Source organism: Cyprinus carpio, chromosome B16 (assembly GCF_018340385.1).
Source record: "Cyprinus carpio isolate SPL01 chromosome B16, ASM1834038v1, whole genome shotgun sequence".
Classification (NCBI taxonomy): Eukaryota; Metazoa; Chordata; class Actinopteri; order Cypriniformes; family Cyprinidae; genus Cyprinus; species Cyprinus carpio.
This window is the reverse complement of record NC_056612.1, coordinates 7,743,632-7,763,058: the sequence shown is the minus strand read 5'-3', so window position 1 is coordinate 7,763,058 and position 19,427 is coordinate 7,743,632. Positions and strand designations below refer to the sequence as shown.

The window sequence follows — 19,427 nt, the reverse complement described above, 5'->3', positions numbered from 1 at the left end:
GGTGTTGTTTGGGATTTAGGCAGACCCGCTGGAGGATGGCATGCTTAAGGTCTTTGTAGACCAGGAGGTTCTGGACTGGCAGCTGTTGTGCGGCCATCTGCGTTTCTCCAGACAGCAGGGGGATGAGCTGCACTGGCCAGTCCTCTTGGGGCCACCCACATGCCTCAGCTGACCTCTCAAACAGGTCTATAAATGCTTCTGGGGTTGTTCTTGGCACCCATTTTATTGAGAGGCACGTGAGTGGGCGGGGCTGGGCAGATGGAGTTCCCATAGCCCGAACCTCCCGGTCAATCCAGCTCCGGAACAGCTGGCGGTCTTCCTGCTGGGCTTGAATGAGTGCTTGGAAACGCTGTTCCTGATCATCCCTTATGTCCAGCAGTGCCTGATGTTGTTCCTGGTGAAGACCCGTGAGCGATTGGATGACCTCTGCAAATAGCGATCCTGGCGGGGACTGCATGACTGCGGCAGAGTTCTTCTTCCTTCCTGGGTTTCGACACCAGTGTGATGTGGTTCAAAGTGTGGAAGGAAGAAGACAGGGTCGGCGTGACTGGAACTCAAGTTTTATTTTAGCGCTCTCTGGCACAGACAAAAGAAGTGGCGCCAACTGTGCTCTCAATCACTCATAAAATAATTCAGAATATCAATCTGTAAACAATTCTTGTTCCAGCAACAATCTCCTGTGTGGCTCGAGTTCCCAGTCAGTCTCTCTCCTACTTCCCGATTCCTGGTGGCTTATATCCGGTCTCTCCACACCAATTACTGAAACGAGACACAGGTGTTTATCATATGCACTTGACCTACTTACTCAATGCTCGTCTCCTGCCTCTCTCTCCCACTGCAGACCTCGCTGAACCATGCCCCCCCTTGCCACAATAGCTTTTAGTCGATAGAGAATAGCTGACTGATTTTGTTTTTTATCTATGTCTTATCACCATTGATTAAAATATAGTTTATTTAGTAAGAACATAAGTGTTTTTTTTTTACAGTCACAACAGAATATTTATGACTTCTGTTTTCCTGCTGTTAGTATTTTATCTACAGTTGCATTCTGGGCCTGATTTCCTGCTCAGTGTTTCTGAGGATCAACTATGAACTGAAGATGCTCATCATGCTAACAGCCGTGGTGTTCTACAGCATCATCATACTTCAAACACACGCATCCCTGCTGGACGAGTACAGTAAATTCCTCTACAAAACAGAAATCCTGGATAGGTGAGAATTTGTTATATACACTATATGGTCAGAATTATGTAGGGACCAGTACACTAATATGTGGTTGTGCACTGACATTAATAGAAAGTCGGTCCTTCCTCTACTTCTAAATATAACAACCTATATTCCTCTGGGAAGGCAACTGAAACATGGCTGCATAGAATGTCAGACAAAAGAATTTTGCAGTCAGCATTTGAATGCTCAGTGGGTTTCAGTTCTATGTCCACACCAGACTAGGTAAACCATTTCAGTCTCACTTTGTGCACATAGGTCACGCTGGAACAGAAAACAGCTCTCCACAAACTGTTGCCGCAATGTGCCAAGCACATAATTATACAGATGTCATTGTATGTTGTTGCATTAAGATTTGTTTTCACTGGATTTAAGGGCCTTATTAAGCAGTGTCAGTGTGGTTGACTTGTGTTTCCTTTTTTACCCTTGTCTTAGTTTCCTGTTCCCGCCTCATTATGTTTATTTGGTTCCAGCTGTGTTTTCCCTTGTCATCATGTTCATTATTCCCAGGTGTTCCATCATTAGTTCCCTTGTCTACTTAAAGCTGCAGTCAGTAACTTTTGGGGTTCGCGTCAGGAGGAAGAACATTGTAGCCGGAGCTACTTTTCTCTGTTTACATCTATGGCGAGTCACGCAGGTACTGTGCTACTCTGCAGCGTTGCCGACCCCAACCAGACTAAAACAGTCCGAATATAAACACTTATTATAGGTGTACCGTAGTGATTCAGGATAAGACAAAAACACAGTTTGGTAAATGGATTCATGATGTACTCGCTCATTATATATATTTTTTACATTTTCAACACAAAACAACACTGTGGCACATTGTGGCACTGTGGCAACATTTCCACAGTCAAGCTCACCAGCTGCGGCTCTCTCCAGCCCGCCGGCCATTCATCAGTCAAGCCCGCCGGCCACAGCTGACTCAAGCCAAGCCCTCAGCCGACAGCAACTTCTTACCTCACCACCAATCAAAGAAGAAACCTGAGAAGAAAAAGGCTGTCAGCTCCAGCCCCAGAGCTCACTCCAGTGTCAGCTCCAGCCCCAGAGCTGGCTCCAGTATCGGCTTCAGCCCCACAGCTTGCTCCAATGTTGGCTCCAGTCCCCGATCTTAGCCCAGAAAGCCATGGAGGCCAGCCAGCCATGGTGTCCTGAGTTCCCAGCTGTAGTGGCCGGGCCTAGTGGCAAGGCCAAGGCTTGTGAGGCCGTCCAGCCATGGCCTTCTGCGTTCCTTGTTCCGCCATGGCTCCCCGACTCCCTGTTCCACCATGGTCTCCTAAACTGTATGCACTGCCATGGCCTCCTGAACTGCCTGCTCCGTGATGGCTTCTTATTCTGCCTGCTCCGCCATTGCACCTGAACTACCTGCTTCGCCATGGGGCCCTGAATTGCCGGCTCTGCCATGGCACCCTGGACTGCCTGATCCGCCATGGCTCACTGATCTGCCCTGGATGCCTCCAGTGTCTCCGTCCTGTACCAGCCTCCAGGGAACCCCACCACCCCCCACCCACCCCCGGTGGAATTGTTATGGCGCGGGATGTGCATTCTGGGAGGGGGGAGTAATGTCAGTGTTGTGGACTTTTGTTTCCTTTAATTTTACCCCGTTTTAGTTCCTGTTTCCCTTTTTTGGTCATGTTTCTGGTTCCTGTCCTCATTATGTTTATTTGGTTCCAGCTGTGTTTTCCCTCATGTCATATTCATTATTTTCAGGTGTTCCCTTGTTAGTTTGAGAGTGTGACAAGCAGAAGGGAGTGTCCACATACTTTTGGCTAAGTATTGTAGTAGTATTTATGTTGCAGGCAATAATGATTGTTTCAGCTTTAACATTAAATATCTCTATTTATCAGTAAGCTTTTGGTGTACAACAGCTAGTCAAATCTGCTCTGATATGGTAATCATAACCATGTGTATACATTAAACCATCCGATTTATAAATGATGACAGGATTTTTACACTCTCAGAAAAAAAGCTGTCACTGGGGTGGTACCTTTTCAAAAGGTACACTTTTGTACCTTTTATGTACTAATATGTACACTTTATGTACTAATGTGTGCCTTTAAGGTGCTCCTGTAGCTCAAGTGGTAGAGCATTGCGTTACGAAGCGCAAGGTTGGGGGTTCAATTCCCCGGGAACACATGATAGGTAAAAATTAATAGCCTGAATGCACTGTAAGTCGCTTTGGATAAAAGCGTCTGCTAAATGCATAAATTTAATTTAATTTTAATTTAATTTTTAAGGTACCAGTATGGACTCTTTAGGTACAAAGGTGTGCCTTTTGAAAAGGTACCGCCCCAGTGACAACTTTTGTACCTTTTTTTTCTGAGAGTGTAGTGTTAAGCAATACATGCAATAATCCAAAAAAACTCTTGCTATATTTGGCTCATTTATGACCACAACTAGCACAACAAAAGAAAATTTGGATTCGCTTCATGCACAACAGTTTCCTGAGGATTACAAATTTTGTTCTAGAAATCAGAGCTGTATGTTGAAAATAAATCACTGAACCAGCCGACACTTCCTCCTAATTGACAGCTGGGGTGGACATGGTCTGCTAGCCATCCTGGGCTACAGATGACATGATTTGTTACAAGAAAAAAAAAAAAAAAAACTGACAAGTCTTCTCTCTCTCTCTCTCTCTCTCTCTCTCTCTCTCTCTCACTCTGTCTCTCATCAAAACAAGCCAGGAGTTCTGAAAGACTTGAAAACTATGGGTTCTGTATCTCTCTTTATATTCTTCGTCACTCTGCTTGTTCTAGCTAGACAGGTGAGTGTTTTTTTTTTTTTTTTAAAGCTGAGTTACATTTGCTCATTTATAAATTAAAACAGCTGATGGTTATCATTTTGTTATTTTCATATTGTATGTGTGCATGTTCACATAAGGAAGAAATGCTACTACTGCCGTGAAAGCAGAAAGGACTACTGTAATAAAATAGTTATAAATATCCATTAAATACATTTTACAAAGAAACTTTATCTATTAATTGGAAATAAAAGCTTTTCATTTTATTTGAAATCAAAATATATTTATAGTGTGTGTGCGTGTGTGTTCGTATATATATATATATATATATATATATATATATATATATATATATATATATATATATATATATATATATATATATATATATATAACAAATATAGAAATGTATTTTTATTTATCAAAGACATATTAAATCGTTAAAAAAAGAACAACTCAGATCCAAAACTTTGAAGTGAAACTGCAAAAAAGCATTGTGTATTTGTATTGTGTACGTATATATGTTGTGTAATGAGAATAGGACTTTCTTTTATCATATGGATTTGCTCTGTCGTGTTTGTAACTGAAATAGCGCTGTGACCTCCAGTTTCTTTACTTCTGTGTCCTCTTGTAACAGAATGAATATTACTGTAGGTTGGATTTCCTGTGGAAGAACAAGTTCAAGAAAGAATGTGAGGAGATAGAAACCATGGAGAATCTTAATCGCGTTCTGCTGGAAAATGTTCTGCCAGCCCATGTAGCAGAGCACTTTCTGGCCAGGAACTGGAAGAATGAGGTAAGAATGGAGATGGAAAGAACAACTTAAGATTTAGCCTGTACTGAAACTTATATACTGTTTGTCTTAGGTGTGCATCCCAAATTCACATGGTAAAAAAATAGAATGAGCTTCCCTACTTCAAAGCTACCACAATACAGTGTTATATATTCAGACAAAAGTGACTCTTGCACTACAAAATTGTAATGTGTCTTAATATGTCTCAACAATACTGTCTTACTTCATACCTAAAAATATACCATAACTATAAAAGTGCTTGACAACTGACTTGAATTATAGCTTTGAAGAAAAATCTTTTGAGATTATAACTTTTAAGTAATGTCGTCTGTTTGAAAGTCAGTCCTTGGATATTTATGGCTGAGCTGCCTTTTCCTCTGTGAATGACAGGATTTGTATCACCAATCATATGACCTGGTGTGTGTGATGTTTGCTTCTATCCCGGACTTCAAAGAGTTCTACACAGAATCAGATGTAAACAAGGAAGGTCTTGAGTGCCTCAGACTACTCAACGAAATCATTGCAGACTTTGATGAGGTAACATATTGCTTCTTCAGGTACTTTTAGAAAAAAAAAAAAGTTTCCTTTTCTACTCTTTTAGTTATATTCCATTGAAGTGTACTTGGAACTTACTGTAGTGTGCAAATTCTGCTTGCTTGCTATGGAATTGCATTCCCCTATGAAATTCATCTTATTATGTCATGATGCAGTCATTTTTCACAAAGCAGTTTTGATGGTTTGTTTGATGTTAACTCTGCTATGGTTATGTTGTCTTTCCTTTGTAGTTGCTCTCTAAGCCAAAGTTTAGTGGAGTGGAGAAGATAAAGACCATTGGAAGCACATATATGGCAGCCACCGGACTTAATGCCACACCAGGACCAGAATATACACAGGTATCAGGAATGTATGCTATCAGTCATCTGTGAAATTATGCAAATCGTTCATGGGAATCAGATGCAGTTTTTATTTATGTGATTAATTGAATCATTTTCTTTTAATTCTTGTAACATTTTTGTGGTCAACTCTACCCTTTGAATAAAGAGATTTTTGTGTGTGTGTGTGTGTGTGTGTGTGTGTGTGTGTGTGTGTGTGTGTGTGTTTGTGTTTATAGGAGCATGACAGGCAGTACATGCACATTGGTACCATGGTGGAGTTTGCCTTTGCACTGGTGGGGAAGCTTGATGTCATCAATAAACATTCCTTCAATGATTTCAAACTTAGAGTGGGTGAGTAAAAATTCAAAAGATTATATACACAGGTCCTTCTCAAAAAAATAGCATATTGTGAAAAAGTTCATTATTTTCCATAATGTAATGATAAAAATTAAACTTTCATATATTTTAGATTCATTGCACACCAACTGAAATATTTCAGGTCTTTTATTGTTTTAATACTGATGATTTTGGCATACAGCTCTTGAAAACCCAAAATTCCTATCTCAAAAAATTAGCATATTTCATCCGACCAATAAAAGAAAAGTGTTTTTAATACAAAAAAAAGTCAACCTTCAAGTAATTATGTTCAGTTATGCACTCAATACTTGGTCGGGAATCCTTTTGCAGAAATGACTGCTTCAATGCGGCGTGGCATGGAGGCAATCAGCCTGTGGCACTGCTGAGGTGTTATGGAGGCCCAGGATGCTTCGATAGCGGCCTTAAGCTCATCCAGAGTGTTGGGTCTTGCGTCTCTCAACTTTCTCTTCACAATATCCCACAGATTCTCTATGGGGTTCAGGTCAGGAGAGTTGGCAGGCCAATTGAGCACATTAATACCATGGTCAGTAAACCATTTACCAGTGGTTTTGGCACTGTGAGCAGGTGCCAGGTCGTGCTGAAAAACGAAATCTTCATCTCCATAAAGCTTTTCAGCAGATGGAAGCATGAAGTGCTCCAAAATCTCCTGATAGCTAGCTGCATTGACCCTGCCCTTGATAAAACACAGTGGACCGACACCAGCAGCTGACATGGCACCCCAGACCATCACTGACTGTGGGTACTTGACACTGGACTTCAGGCATTTTGGCATTTCCTTCTCCCCAGTCTTCCTCCAGACTCTGGCACCTTGATTTCCGAATGACATGCAAAATTTGCTTTCATCCGAAAAAAGTACTTTGGACCACTGAGCAACAGTCCAGTGCTGCTTCTCTGTAGCCCAGGTCAGGCGCTTCTGCCGCTGTTTCTGGTTCAAAAGCACACGGCAACCTGTGCACGGTGGCTCTGGATGTTTCTACTCCAGACTCAGTCCACTGCTTCCGCAGGTCCCCCAAGGTCTGGAATCGGTCCTTCTTCACAATCTTCCTCAGGGTCCGGTCACCTCTTCTCGTTTTGCAGCGTTTTTTGCCACACTTTTTTCCTTCCCACAGACTTCCCACTGAGGTGCCTTGATACAGCACTCTGGGAACAGCCTATTCGTTCAGAAATTTCTTTCTGTGTCTTAACCCTCTCGCTTGAGGGTGTCAATGATGGCCTTCTGGACAGCAGTCAGTTCGGCAGTCTTACCCATGATTGCGGTTTTGAGTAATGAACCAGGCTGGGAGATTTTAAAAGCCTCAGGAATCTTTTGCAGGTGTTTAGAGTTAATTAGTTGATTCAGATGATTAGGTTAATAGCTCGTTTAGAGAACCTTTTCATGATATGCTAATTTTTTGAGATAGGAATTTTGGGGTTTTCATGAGCTGTATGCCAAAATCATCAGTATTAAAACAATAAAAGACCTGAAATATTTCAGTTGGTGTGCAATGAATCTAAAATATATGAAAGTTTAATTTTTATCATTACATTATGGAAAATAATGAACTTTTTCACAATATGCTAATTTTTTGAGAAGGACCTGTATATAGCATCAAGTGATGATTATCATGGTCCAAGCATAAACAGCTCATGTAGATGATACGGGGATGCAGTGGCCCTGTCTCTTTTTTCAAAAATAAAAAAGTGTGTCTTTGTTACACGTTACATGTACTTACTATTATACTAATTAATTATGCATAATTACATGCAAGTAACCCTAAACCAAACACTAATCCTAATCCTAACCCTAACCATATAGTAAGTACATGTAGTTAACTAATATTACTAGTACTTAAATGTATATAATTACACTGTAACAAGGACACCTTAAAATAAAGTGTAACCTAAAGTGTATTTTTTTTTTTTTGTAAGTGTCTTTAAGTGGCTCTTTATGGAATTAATATGCCATGCATTATAGTAAAATAATAATATACGTAAGTAATATACCATGCATTATAGACAAATAATACTGTATCTTCATTTCAGTTGGACGACAATACATTTAAACAAATATTTTCAGTATCATAACAGTTTTTCTCAACTAATTCGACACTTTTCTCCAATGCTGTCTACTTTTTCTCAAAAAATTAGCACAGCCATCCAAAAACAAATGTATTTTAGCCAAACAGTTCAACTTTACTGCAAAACGAAGCACTGCATTTATTAAAAGTATATATTAACATCAAATCTATGGGTGTGTTCTTTATTGATTTTAAAACACATTCAGCTGTAGATGCAAAAATATGCTAATGAAAATACTTGTAATTCTCCAACAGGGAGTTTAAGCCTGGTGGTGTTGTTATGGACCACCATGTCAACAATGCTCCTACTCCATTCAAAATAATCTTGATTTTAGACCTGAATGATCTCAAACTTAAATTCTGAAAAATGTGTGGACATTTACAGTCAATAACAGAACTTGTCCCAAAAGGACTAAAAATCTGTAATATCAACAATCATAGTAAACCTCCTCCCTAGTCATCTCTTCTCCCTTTCCTTCTCTCCTCTTTTCTCACATCCTCCTCTCTGCTCATTTCTTTCTACCTGTTACACCTTAGACTCACACCAATTTCTTTATTTGTTCTTGCTCTTTGTATATTTCCCATTTATTATTAATCTGAAGCGATTGTGATAAATGTGTAAACGATTAGGAAAACTGCATTTCCTGTGTATGATTAACCAAATAGTTGTCAGTTTAGACAATCTGTTTAGGACAATTATAAAGGTGACCTGACCTGTACAGTGACCTTAGTTTAGAGAAATGTGTCATATCGATTGAGAAAAACTGTAAGATACACTCACTGACCACTTTATTAGGTACACCTTGCTAGTACCGGGTTGGACCCATTTTTGCCTTCAGAACTGCCTTAATTCTTTGTGGCATAGATTCAACAAGGTGTTGGAAACATTCCTCAGAGATTTTGGTCCATATTGACATGATAGCATCAGGCAGTTGCTGCAGATTTGTCGGTTGCGCATCCATGATGCGAATCTCCCGTTCCACCACATCCCAAAGCTTCTCTATTGGAATGAGATCTGGTGACTGTGGAGGCCATTTGAGTAAAGTGTACTCCTTGTCATGTTCAAGAAACCAGTCTGAGATGATTTGAGCTTTGTGACATGGTCCATTATCCTGCTGGAAGTAGCCATCAGAAGATGGGTACACTGTAGTCATAAAGGGATGGACATGGTCAGCAACAATACTCAGGTAGGCTGTGGCGTTTAAACGATGCTCAATTGGTACTAAGGGGCCCAAAGTGTGCCAAGAAAATATCCCCTTCACCATTACACCAGCAGCCTGAACCATTGAGACAAGGCAGGATGGATCCATGCCTTCCTGTTCTTTATGCCAAATTCTGACCTTACCATCTGAATGTAGCAGCAGAAATCGAGACTCATTAGACCAGGCAACATTTTTACAATCTCCTATTGTTGCATCTTTCCCAAAAAGACTCATGGCTGTATTAGATCAAAAGGGTGCTTCTACTAAATACTGAGCAAAGGGTCTGAATACTTAGGACCATGTGATATTTCAGTTTTTCTTTTTAAATAAATCTGCAAAAATGTCAACAATTATGTGTTTTTCAGTCAGTATGGGGTGCTGGGTGTACATTCATGAGGAAAAAAAAATAACTTAAATGATTTTAGCAAATGGCTGCAATATAACAAAGAGTGAAAAATTTAAGGGGGTCTGAATACTTTCCGTACCCACTGTATATTAATGACATTCAGTATATTACAATAACCTGTATATCTCTGCAGGTATTAATCATGGACCTGTGATAGCTGGGGTGATTGGAGCTCAGAAGCCCCAGTATGACATCTGGGGCAACACAGTGAATGTAGCAAGCAGAATGGACAGCACAGGAGTGCTAGGAAAAATACAGGTAGGAGGGTTTATAATAAGAGTTTTATTATTATTATTATTATTATCATTATTATCATTATTATTATTATTAACTGTACAGAACCATTGATTGCTTCTTTATTTGTTTTTAATCTTTTTAATTGCCTAAAATCCTTTTACTAGATGCTTGATTACAGTTAAAGTAACTCTGTGTAAAGAGAATGCTCATGCTTTAAACAACGTGTAATGCGGTGACTCATTAACCCATTTAATTCCTCTGTGTGCATGTGTGTTTGCAGGTTACAGAAGAGACGAGTCGTATCTTGCAGACATTAGGCTACATGTGCACATGCAGAGGAATTATAAATGTGAAAGGGAAAGGAGAGCTCAAAACATACTTCGTCCACACTGAGATGAGCCGGTCTTTATCCCAGGGGAATGTAATGCCATGAAACATAGCGACAAACATGCAATGAACTGCAGACATCAACAAACGGGAATAAAAAGGGACATTTGTAAATAATTGTGCCTAGTCTTTAGATGCACGAAGTATTGGATGTATTAAAAGTGATACCATTTCTACTGTATCTCATAGGCAGGGTTTGTGCACAGGGTACTACTGTAAGTATGGTAGCAATTATTTTGTAAGAAAATCAAATATAACAAAAAGTGTTTTGATGTTTTAATGCCATTTCTTTCTTTCTTTTTGTTTTTTAAAAACTTCATTAAACTTTATATGTACTTATCTTTCTGAGGGCATCTTTATTTTTAAGACATTTAAGAGTTTTTGATACACTGTAGTTACAAATTACAGGAATAAGATAGTACTTAAATGTTTCTGTGTCGTGTCACTAACATGCTGTGCATGATGTGTCACATATTTACACCAAGGGCATATAGATGTAGCTTTGGTCAGTAGGGACATATCCCTATGAGAGTTGTGAATGCAATATAGTATTCTATGTTTGTGTGTCTGTTTCATGTTTTTAATACCTTTTTCCCCCTTTACACATTTCATGAACATAAGGTGTACTGTCAAGTTGTTCTTTGCAACCTCTGTGCACCTTCTTTGAGAAACTGGACCACAGTCATCAATTCCGTGTTTGTATATTTTCTCTGTTTTATTATTGTCACAAGTGGACAAATAATAGGCTAAAACATCAGTAAACTTTTCCTTGGCAGTTTTACCTTTATAGAACAGTATATATTAACAGGAAACGACGTGTGGAGAGAAGTGGGACAGGATTGGGAAAGGTCCACGAACCGGGACTCTAACTTGGGTCACCCAAAGCGCAACAGCACTATATGTTGGCACACTGCCCTTGAGGCTATCGGCACTGACTACATATGAATTATTGTTAATGATAATAGATATTATTATTATAATACACCTTTAGACAAAACCTTAGTATAAATATTAAGGTTTAATATTATTATTCTTATTATTATTCTTATTATTTATTATTAACTTATTATTATTATTATTATTATTATTATTATTAATAAACCTTAAGACAAAATCTTAGTTATATGATCAAATCTTTAGTTTTTAATTTTTATTTTATTTATTTATTTATTTTGTTGGGCAAAAAATATAAAACAATGTAATACAATTATGATTGAAAGATGTACAAACGAATGTCCCTCAATAGATTAATTCACATTTTGACATGATTTTTTTTTTTATTATGTGCATATATTTAATTAATCTAAGTTGCTTCAGTGCAGTGTTCATCTTAAAATATTACTAAAATTATATGTTATTTTAACATTTACTTTATAAAAAAATAATAGCAAAAGGTTTCACAAAAAGATGTGTACCACAACCAAAAGGGGATGTTTTTAGAATTATGCTTAAAGATATTACTTTAAAAAAAGTAAAAACTATTGGAGGACAGAAGGCATGTAGTAGATTGTGCACAAGTTTTGTCAGCCAATTTTTGATAATGTTGAAAAATGTAGAGACATTAGAGATGTGTGCATCAGATATAATACAGTAGGCTTTACAGAGTTAGGGTGTCTGTGTGTCTCTGGTTCTAAACTGTGCACAATTACTTTTTTATCAGTTTAGAAGTTAGTCGCAACATTTATCCATGTTCCATCATGAGCACCTTCTAAAACCCATGATAACACAGAACATGCAAACCCAACACAGACAGCCCTCATTGGCTCAGTGCTGGCCTGAGTCACAAGATGTTGACAAGATCATTTAATGAAATTACAAAATTTAAATGATACAATGAGAGATATACAATACCATTTATTTTAAGAAATCAAATTGTAAACTGCCTTTATTACCCCCCCCCCCCCCCAATAAATAAATACAATACAAATCTTACATTTCTGGATTCTATTGGGGCCTGTACCATGAAGACATTAATTTAAATAATCATATGCTTATGATTATGCTTAACTTTTATTATATTTTTGTGCTTAGCACTTATATGCTGCTGTGTCTTGGCATTAGTGTGACATCTTTAATAATAATTTGATGAAGCTGTTTTGGTAACATGCAATCAATCCATTAACCTAAAACCTGAATTTGTTTCTCTTTGTGGTACAATCCTGTTTTCTCAAACTTGATTGATGTTTTCTTTTCAGTGCTAGGATGATATTTGTCAAAAATAATTTTAGGTGACTCACATGACCATGTTTGTTGTTTGTCTGTTTGGGTCAGATGAAAAATAACTGAATCTGAAAATTATATTCTGAAATTAATTTACACGTTAGACTACATCTCAGAATAAATGGTCTCTTTTGAGCTGCTAAAAATGGGCGGAGGTGAATCTCTTTCACAGCTCAGACTGATAAACCTTGACTTGTACACCTGAGAGTGTTTACTGTAGGACAGTATGCTTCAGCTGGGCTGTTAATCAGCAGGCTTATATTTGGCCTTTAATCCACAGGTTCATGCATTTAAAGACGAGACCCAGCAGATGGTCTTGAGAGGCACTCAGAAAACCATATGACAATGTACGACGACAATATTTATGATGGATTTACAGGTTTAGATGTCAAGGCTAGTGGTTTGAAAGATCTTTCGTATGGTGTTAGAGACAGCTGTGCATGTTTATTTATTCAAATGTTCAGGGTAAACATCAGTTAAAATACAGAAAAAGATCAGAAAGACAATTTCTACATTTGTACACAATCATTTTAAAAGACAATTATTTGACATCACACAGAGGGACCACTCCTCTCAGGATCCAGTATTCTGGAGGGTGACTGGTTCTCATGTCAACGGCTACAATGTAGTTCTGGTCTGTTCGAACAGGCTTTTTATATATTGGACATGAGTACAAGCGAGGATCTTTGACACCTTAGGAAAGATACAATTATATAGCAATTAGCAAAAAGCACATGCTTTTACTTAAAAGACTATTAACTGAAAAGTAAAAAAACAAAAAAAACAAAGGTATAAAAGGCAAAATTCTTATTTGCAGGAAATTAACATACAATGCCCTCCACAAATATTGGCACACTTGGTAGCCATGGGGGAAAAAAATTATTTGGTTTTTAGCTTTTAATGTTACATTTAATAAAATGTAGACTTTTATTAAAGTTAAATAACTAAAATAAATTAATTAGTGAATAAATTAAAATAACATTTCCTAACTATTGGCACTCCCTTTGCCAACATTGGGGGGGGGGGGGGGGTAGTTAGGGTTAATGAACAGCGCTCTCTTCCACCCTGAATACCCATGGCTGAAGTGCCCTTGAGCAAGGCACTGAACTCCCGGTTGCTCCCCGGGCGCTGGATATAGCTGCCCACTGCTCCAGGTGTGTGTTCACGGTGTGTTCACTTCTCACTGCTGTGTGTGTGCACTTGGATGGGTTAAATGCAGAGCACCAATTCCGAGTATGGGTTACCATACTTGGCAAATGTCACGACTTTCACTAAATCTGTTTTGATTACTTTGTCTAAAAGCAAATGATACTCGCTGGGCTGCAGAAATTATTTCAGTACATAACAGAAAATCTTTATTCATGTTTTTCATAATTTACCTGAAGTTAAGAATCATTCCTGGGTATTTATAAGATGACATCTCACACTGTACATTTCTAAACCCTGATTTAAAATGATTTGCATATTGCAAAATAAATAATGTATACTCTGTATGGCATATGGATATCCTCCTTTTCATTCATGTGTTTTGTCAGTATTAACTGCTAATTATAGGTACATAAAATCAAGCATTCAGTCACACAATAGCTGAATTTGTAGTAACATTCTAAGCGTACACTACTATTTCAGCCAAATATCAATAGCAGCTGCTTAGGTGTTAGTCTGCATTTGCCATAATATTGATATTCTGACCTGAGTATCCAAGATCATTATTCAACCAATTACTGTTTATTAAAGATTAATCAGTATGACAGTCTTTGAACTATAAGCCTGGGTACACAAAGGTTTTTTTTTTTAATCTCTTCTTTGTCATGTATTTCTGCTGGAACATCAGAAGGCTATCTGTCTGTCTGCTTTAAATGGCATTTGGTTGTTATGTTCCTTTATTTAAAATGTTTCCATTCAAATGCTTTCATTACCAAATGTTTGCTGTTTCTGCCTGTGAAGCACAGTATATCTTTGCATTTTTATTTCTTTGAACTTTTAAAAGTATGGAGCAAAGTGTAATTAAAAAAAAAAAAAAACATATTACCACATGCATACATCCTGACCACAGGCATCATCTCGAACAGTACTTTGGGTTATGAATCGATGAGCTTGCAGTTCCTGCGGTCCCAGCCGGCCCCTTCCAGGTAGAAAGTGTAAACATACACCCCTTCTGCAGGAGGCTGTGTGATGTCATCCTCCATCCATTTTGTAACTTCATTACATTGTAGAACTATACAGTCTAATGCCCACCCCTTGTTAGCATGAGTGATCTTCTGTCAAGTTAAATGATTAACGTAGTGCTTGCTTATTATTATTATTATGAAATCACTCAAAATAAATGAAAAATATCTACAGAAATATATTATAATATATATTTAAAACTTAAGATAAAATGAATATTAAAATATATAATCAGTAATTCAATATATTTTGCACAAAACTTCTCATTGTTTTAATGCTCAAACCAAATTAAATTCGCCTTCTTGCCCCTGAATTAAAGGAATAAACTAATCCGCGTTAAAAAAAACAAAAAAAAAAAAAAGCATTTTTAGCTGTGACTGATATGAAGCATCTGGGTTCTTTCCCAAAGTTTATTCTCAAAGCTGCAGGTGTTGGCACAGAAACACAGCTGAGAACAGAAAACAGGACGTGTGCCCAATTTTAATTAAAAGAATCCTGTTTTGCGCAAGCTGTTTACCCCCCAAGGCATTAGCTAGAACATGTCCCACTGAGCAGATCCCTCACATCCCAAAAGACCACTAAACTCACTATTATTGGTTCCTTTAGGGATATCATGCATATAGAGATTAATCTGCCACTCAAAAAGTATGTTTAGGGAAGATTTATCCCAGATGTTTGGCATAATATATCATATTTGGTGTAAAACATAAAAACAAAACAGGATGCATCAGATTTCATTTCAACCCTGGAAAGCCTGACATATAAAATAATAGTTTTTCTTCAGAGGCTCAAACTGAGCGTAAATAAGCACCAAATTTGGTGCAGTTGATGTAATTTAGATAACCAGAAAGAAAGACAAAATTCTAATAACTTGTAAATCATCTGTCTTTCTATTCCCAAATAACATGTCTTAAGATGACATTTGAATGCTCTGTAGTTTTTATTGTGGGGGCAAAACATACTGTATAATGCAACGCAATGCAGTATTGAGAGAATGATTGAGAGACACATAAATCTTCCACAAAAGCCTGATGTTATCAAACAGCATTTGATTTACAGACTTACATTTAAACATGATTTTCTAAAACAATAAACTATGGTTATTTAAGTAAACCTAAACTGCTTCAGACTGGTAAGTGTTTATCTTGAAATTAAAAAAATCTAAAAGTTGTTCTTACATTTACTTTATAAAAGTAATTAAATATTTCACAGCAAAACCACAAGTGTCCCATTATGTAATGCTTATAGAATTATTCTAAAATGTCTTTTACTTGAAAAAAAAAAAATATATAAACTATCAGTCAGAGGGCTTTAGGCATGATCATGACAACAATTTAGTGGCCTTAGAAATTTGTGTATCAAATACGATATAGCACGCTTTACAGAGTTAAAAACTACCTCACAAAGTACAAAATTAAAATGTATTTTGTGGTAAGCTCAAGACATCAGGAGGGCAACAAGTACAAGTGTACTGTAAGTTTAGCAGAAGTGTTTGTGTGATAGTTATCCACCTGTCTCATAGCTGTCAGGAACCCCTGTGGGTAGAAGAAGCCTGTCATCCAAAAGCAGTTGGGTCGCCCCTCAAAAATCCAACAGTGGAACTGCTGGTTCCACTCCAGCAACTCTGTGAACCAAAACCCCAACGTGGTGGAAGCCCAGGAGGCCTGCATACAGACACATGTACACACACATAGAAAGTCACCTGAGCGGAACCACAGTTAACACATACAAAGATAAGATAGAGTCATACACACAAGACAGGGTTTTCATTCTGCTTTGAGCTATCAAGCATAAAAACGCCATAAAAATGATATCAAACAGCAAACAATAAGTAATCATTCACTAAAATTTTGCCCTTCTAAGAATCTCTCCAATCGCATTGCACTTATTCCATAAATTAGCATGTTACATACATTGATGAGACATACAAAAAGCAATAGCATTTTCATGTTTTGACACACATTGGTTGGTTTTAATGGTGACATTTATGAGATTTACTAAAAGCCATATATATATATATATATATATATATATATATATATATATATATATATATATATTCATTGCTGATGAATCAAACTTTATTCACACTAGGGCTGTCAATTACAAATTATTACAAAAGGGGTTACATCTGAAATTTTTCGCACATACCTACACACTCATTTAGTTGATTTATTTCCCAAATTGCACTGACTGCTCTAAAATATGAGACACCAATATTTCAGGAGTTTAAGACACAGAATAGGATACATTCTTATTTGATAACTGTTTTATTTCCTATTTGGATTTATTTTTTTATGCTTTACTTTTTTAGATTAACTGATTAAGATTAAGCGATTTGAACACAGTCGAGGCAGTGCGAGTCTACCGATCAGCGCGTCTGGTAGCATCAGTCAGAGCAGCGATAATCATGTAATCACCGGACCTGATAGGATTTCTGGTCAACTCGCTGGTTTGTTTACCTACATCTTTAATGAGTCCTTTGCTGCCTCGGTGGTTCCCACCCCCTTTAAAAAATTTGTCATCATCCCTATGCCTAAAAACAATAACCCCTCTTGTCTGAATGACTATTGCCCAGTTGCCCTCACATTAATGATCATGAAGGTCTTTGAGAGACTGGTAAAGAACTACATTTGCAGTTTTTGCCTTTCGCCCCAATAGATCCACTGTAGATGCCATCTTTCACATCTTGCACTCTTCTCTCACGCACATTGACAGCAACAACGGGAATTATGCAAGGCTGCTATTTATCGACAATAGCTCAGCTATCAATACTATATTCCCCAGCAAGCTAGCTTCTAAACTCATAGACCTAAATTCTTCACTCTGCGACTGGATTCAAGACTTCCTCACCGGCAGACCTCAAGTGGTGAAAGTAGGCCAGTTCACCACCAGCTCTACTCTCTCTACACACATGACTGCGTGTCTTACCACAGCTCCACTTCTATTACCAAATTTGCTGATGATACTGTGGTTCTGGGCCTCATTTCCAAAAATAATGAGACCGCTTGATAAGGTAGAGAAACTTACATCATGGTGCCAGGTCAATTGTCTCTCTCTGAATGTGAGCAAAATTAAAAAGCTGATTGTTGACTCCAGGAAGAGACAGCAGTGGGCCTACATTTCTCTTAAAGGGTCATGAAACACATTTTTGATATATACGTGTTGCACATTGCTTAAAACAGTAATAGAAAATATGTCACAAAATATGTTACAAAGTGGAAACTGGTAATTTTTGCGCTTTTTGGGACCATTTTGTTCATCCGGTTTAAAAAGTTACGTTCAAGGCACGTAAACAGCGTCCCTATACTCCTCTTATGATCAGTGGGACCCCCGTGGAGAAGGTGAGCAGCTTCAAGTACCTTGGTGTAATCATCTCCGAGGACCTGGCTTGGACTAAAGCCTGGAAAAGACTGTGCCATCTGCGACAGCTGAGGAAATTCAGGGTTTCACCAGCAATCCTGACAACTTTCTATTCAGGGACCATAGAAAGTGTATTAACTCAGTGTATCTCAGTGTGGTATGGGGACAGCTCCAGTCAAGACTGCAAAGCCCTGCAGAGAGTTGTGCGCTTAGCTGAGCACATCTCAGGGTCTGCTCTTCCCTCACTGCAGGACATCTACCTCAAACGTTGCTAAAGCAGAGCTGTTAAAATCATCAAGGACTCAAACCACCCTATATTAACTGTCTTTTCACTTTGCTGACATCTGGTAAGCGCTTTCGTAGCCTGATGGCAAAAACTGAGAGACTTAGGAGGAGTTTCTTCCCCCAGGCCATCAGGCTCAGCCTCTTTACATCAACATGACTCCACTTAATAATCAGTAAGGTATTCATTAATCTCTACCTCATATTGACAGTGTCACTTGCACACAGCACTTTCTGTTTTTTTTTCTGTTCTTTTTTTTCTCTGTTTGTATTGCTGCTACATGACAACCATGTACAACCTGTTTGCACATTCGTCTCTTGTACATTCCTGTGTATCATAATATTTAAGTCTACTGTATACTTTCATGCACATTTTATTCTTATATTTGATTGTTTACTTTTATTTCGTTTGAATATATTTATTAGGATTAGCCCCTTGAGATATCTCATTTTCGAGGGGGTCCCAAAATACAACTTATCACAATCACAACCAAATAACATGAAGCAAAATAAAACACAAATTAACAATACATCCATAAACAACACTAAACGCAAACGGAAAACGAAAAATAAATAAATAAATAAATAAATAAATAAAGGGGAGGCACCACAAAATTGAAATAACTAGTAACAAATATACAACAAAACCTAATAAGAAATATACTGATTGGTGATATCCAATTACAATATAAAAATAAGAAACAAAAAAAAAAGAAAAGATATATATATATATATATATATATATATATATATATATATATATATATATATATACTACACACACACACACACAAACACACACACACGCACACACACACACACACACAGTAACACTTTCAATAATAACATGTACAAACCAAAGCTAAATATAAAAAACAAAGTTTGCTTAAGCATCTTAAATGATGTGACAGTTCGAATATCAGCAGGTAAATTATTCCAGTCAACTGGGGCTTTAAACATAAAAGCTCTTTTACTACGAGGAACAAAAAAATAGTTCTGAACAGAATGCCTAACCTGATAGTTTGAAGAAAATTTTACAAAATATTGTTGTAAATAACTAGGATATTTAAAATAAATAAATTTGAAAAGAAATT

The 19,427-nt window shown here is 37.5% G+C and overlaps 2 protein-coding genes across 2 annotated transcripts in view; one reads left to right on the top strand and one right to left on the bottom strand.

Annotated features, from left to right (window-relative positions):
- Positions 1–10,640, top strand: part of adcy2a (adenylate cyclase 2a) — a 124,513-nt gene extending 113,873 nt beyond the window's left edge. Inside the window, exons 18-25 of the mRNA XM_042740506.1 lie at positions 1,028–1,212; positions 3,904–3,988; positions 4,602–4,760; positions 5,148–5,294; positions 5,543–5,650; positions 5,869–5,983; positions 9,809–9,933; positions 10,193–10,640. Of these exons, the coding sequence (XP_042596440.1) occupies positions 1,028–1,212; positions 3,904–3,988; positions 4,602–4,760; positions 5,148–5,294; positions 5,543–5,650; positions 5,869–5,983; positions 9,809–9,933; positions 10,193–10,345 (1,077 nt within the window). The 3' untranslated portion in view covers positions 10,346–10,640. The remainder of the gene's footprint in view (positions 1–1,027; positions 1,213–3,903; positions 3,989–4,601; positions 4,761–5,147; positions 5,295–5,542; positions 5,651–5,868; positions 5,984–9,808; positions 9,934–10,192) is intronic.
- Positions 10,641–13,060: 2,420 nt separating this feature from the next.
- Positions 13,061–19,427, bottom strand: part of dnah5 (dynein, axonemal, heavy chain 5) — a 140,311-nt gene continuing 133,944 nt past the window's right edge. The window contains 3 exon segments of the mRNA XM_042741875.1: positions 13,061–13,212; positions 14,552–14,780; positions 16,200–16,352. Coding sequence (XP_042597809.1) covers positions 13,061–13,212; positions 14,552–14,780; positions 16,200–16,352 — 534 coding nt within the window.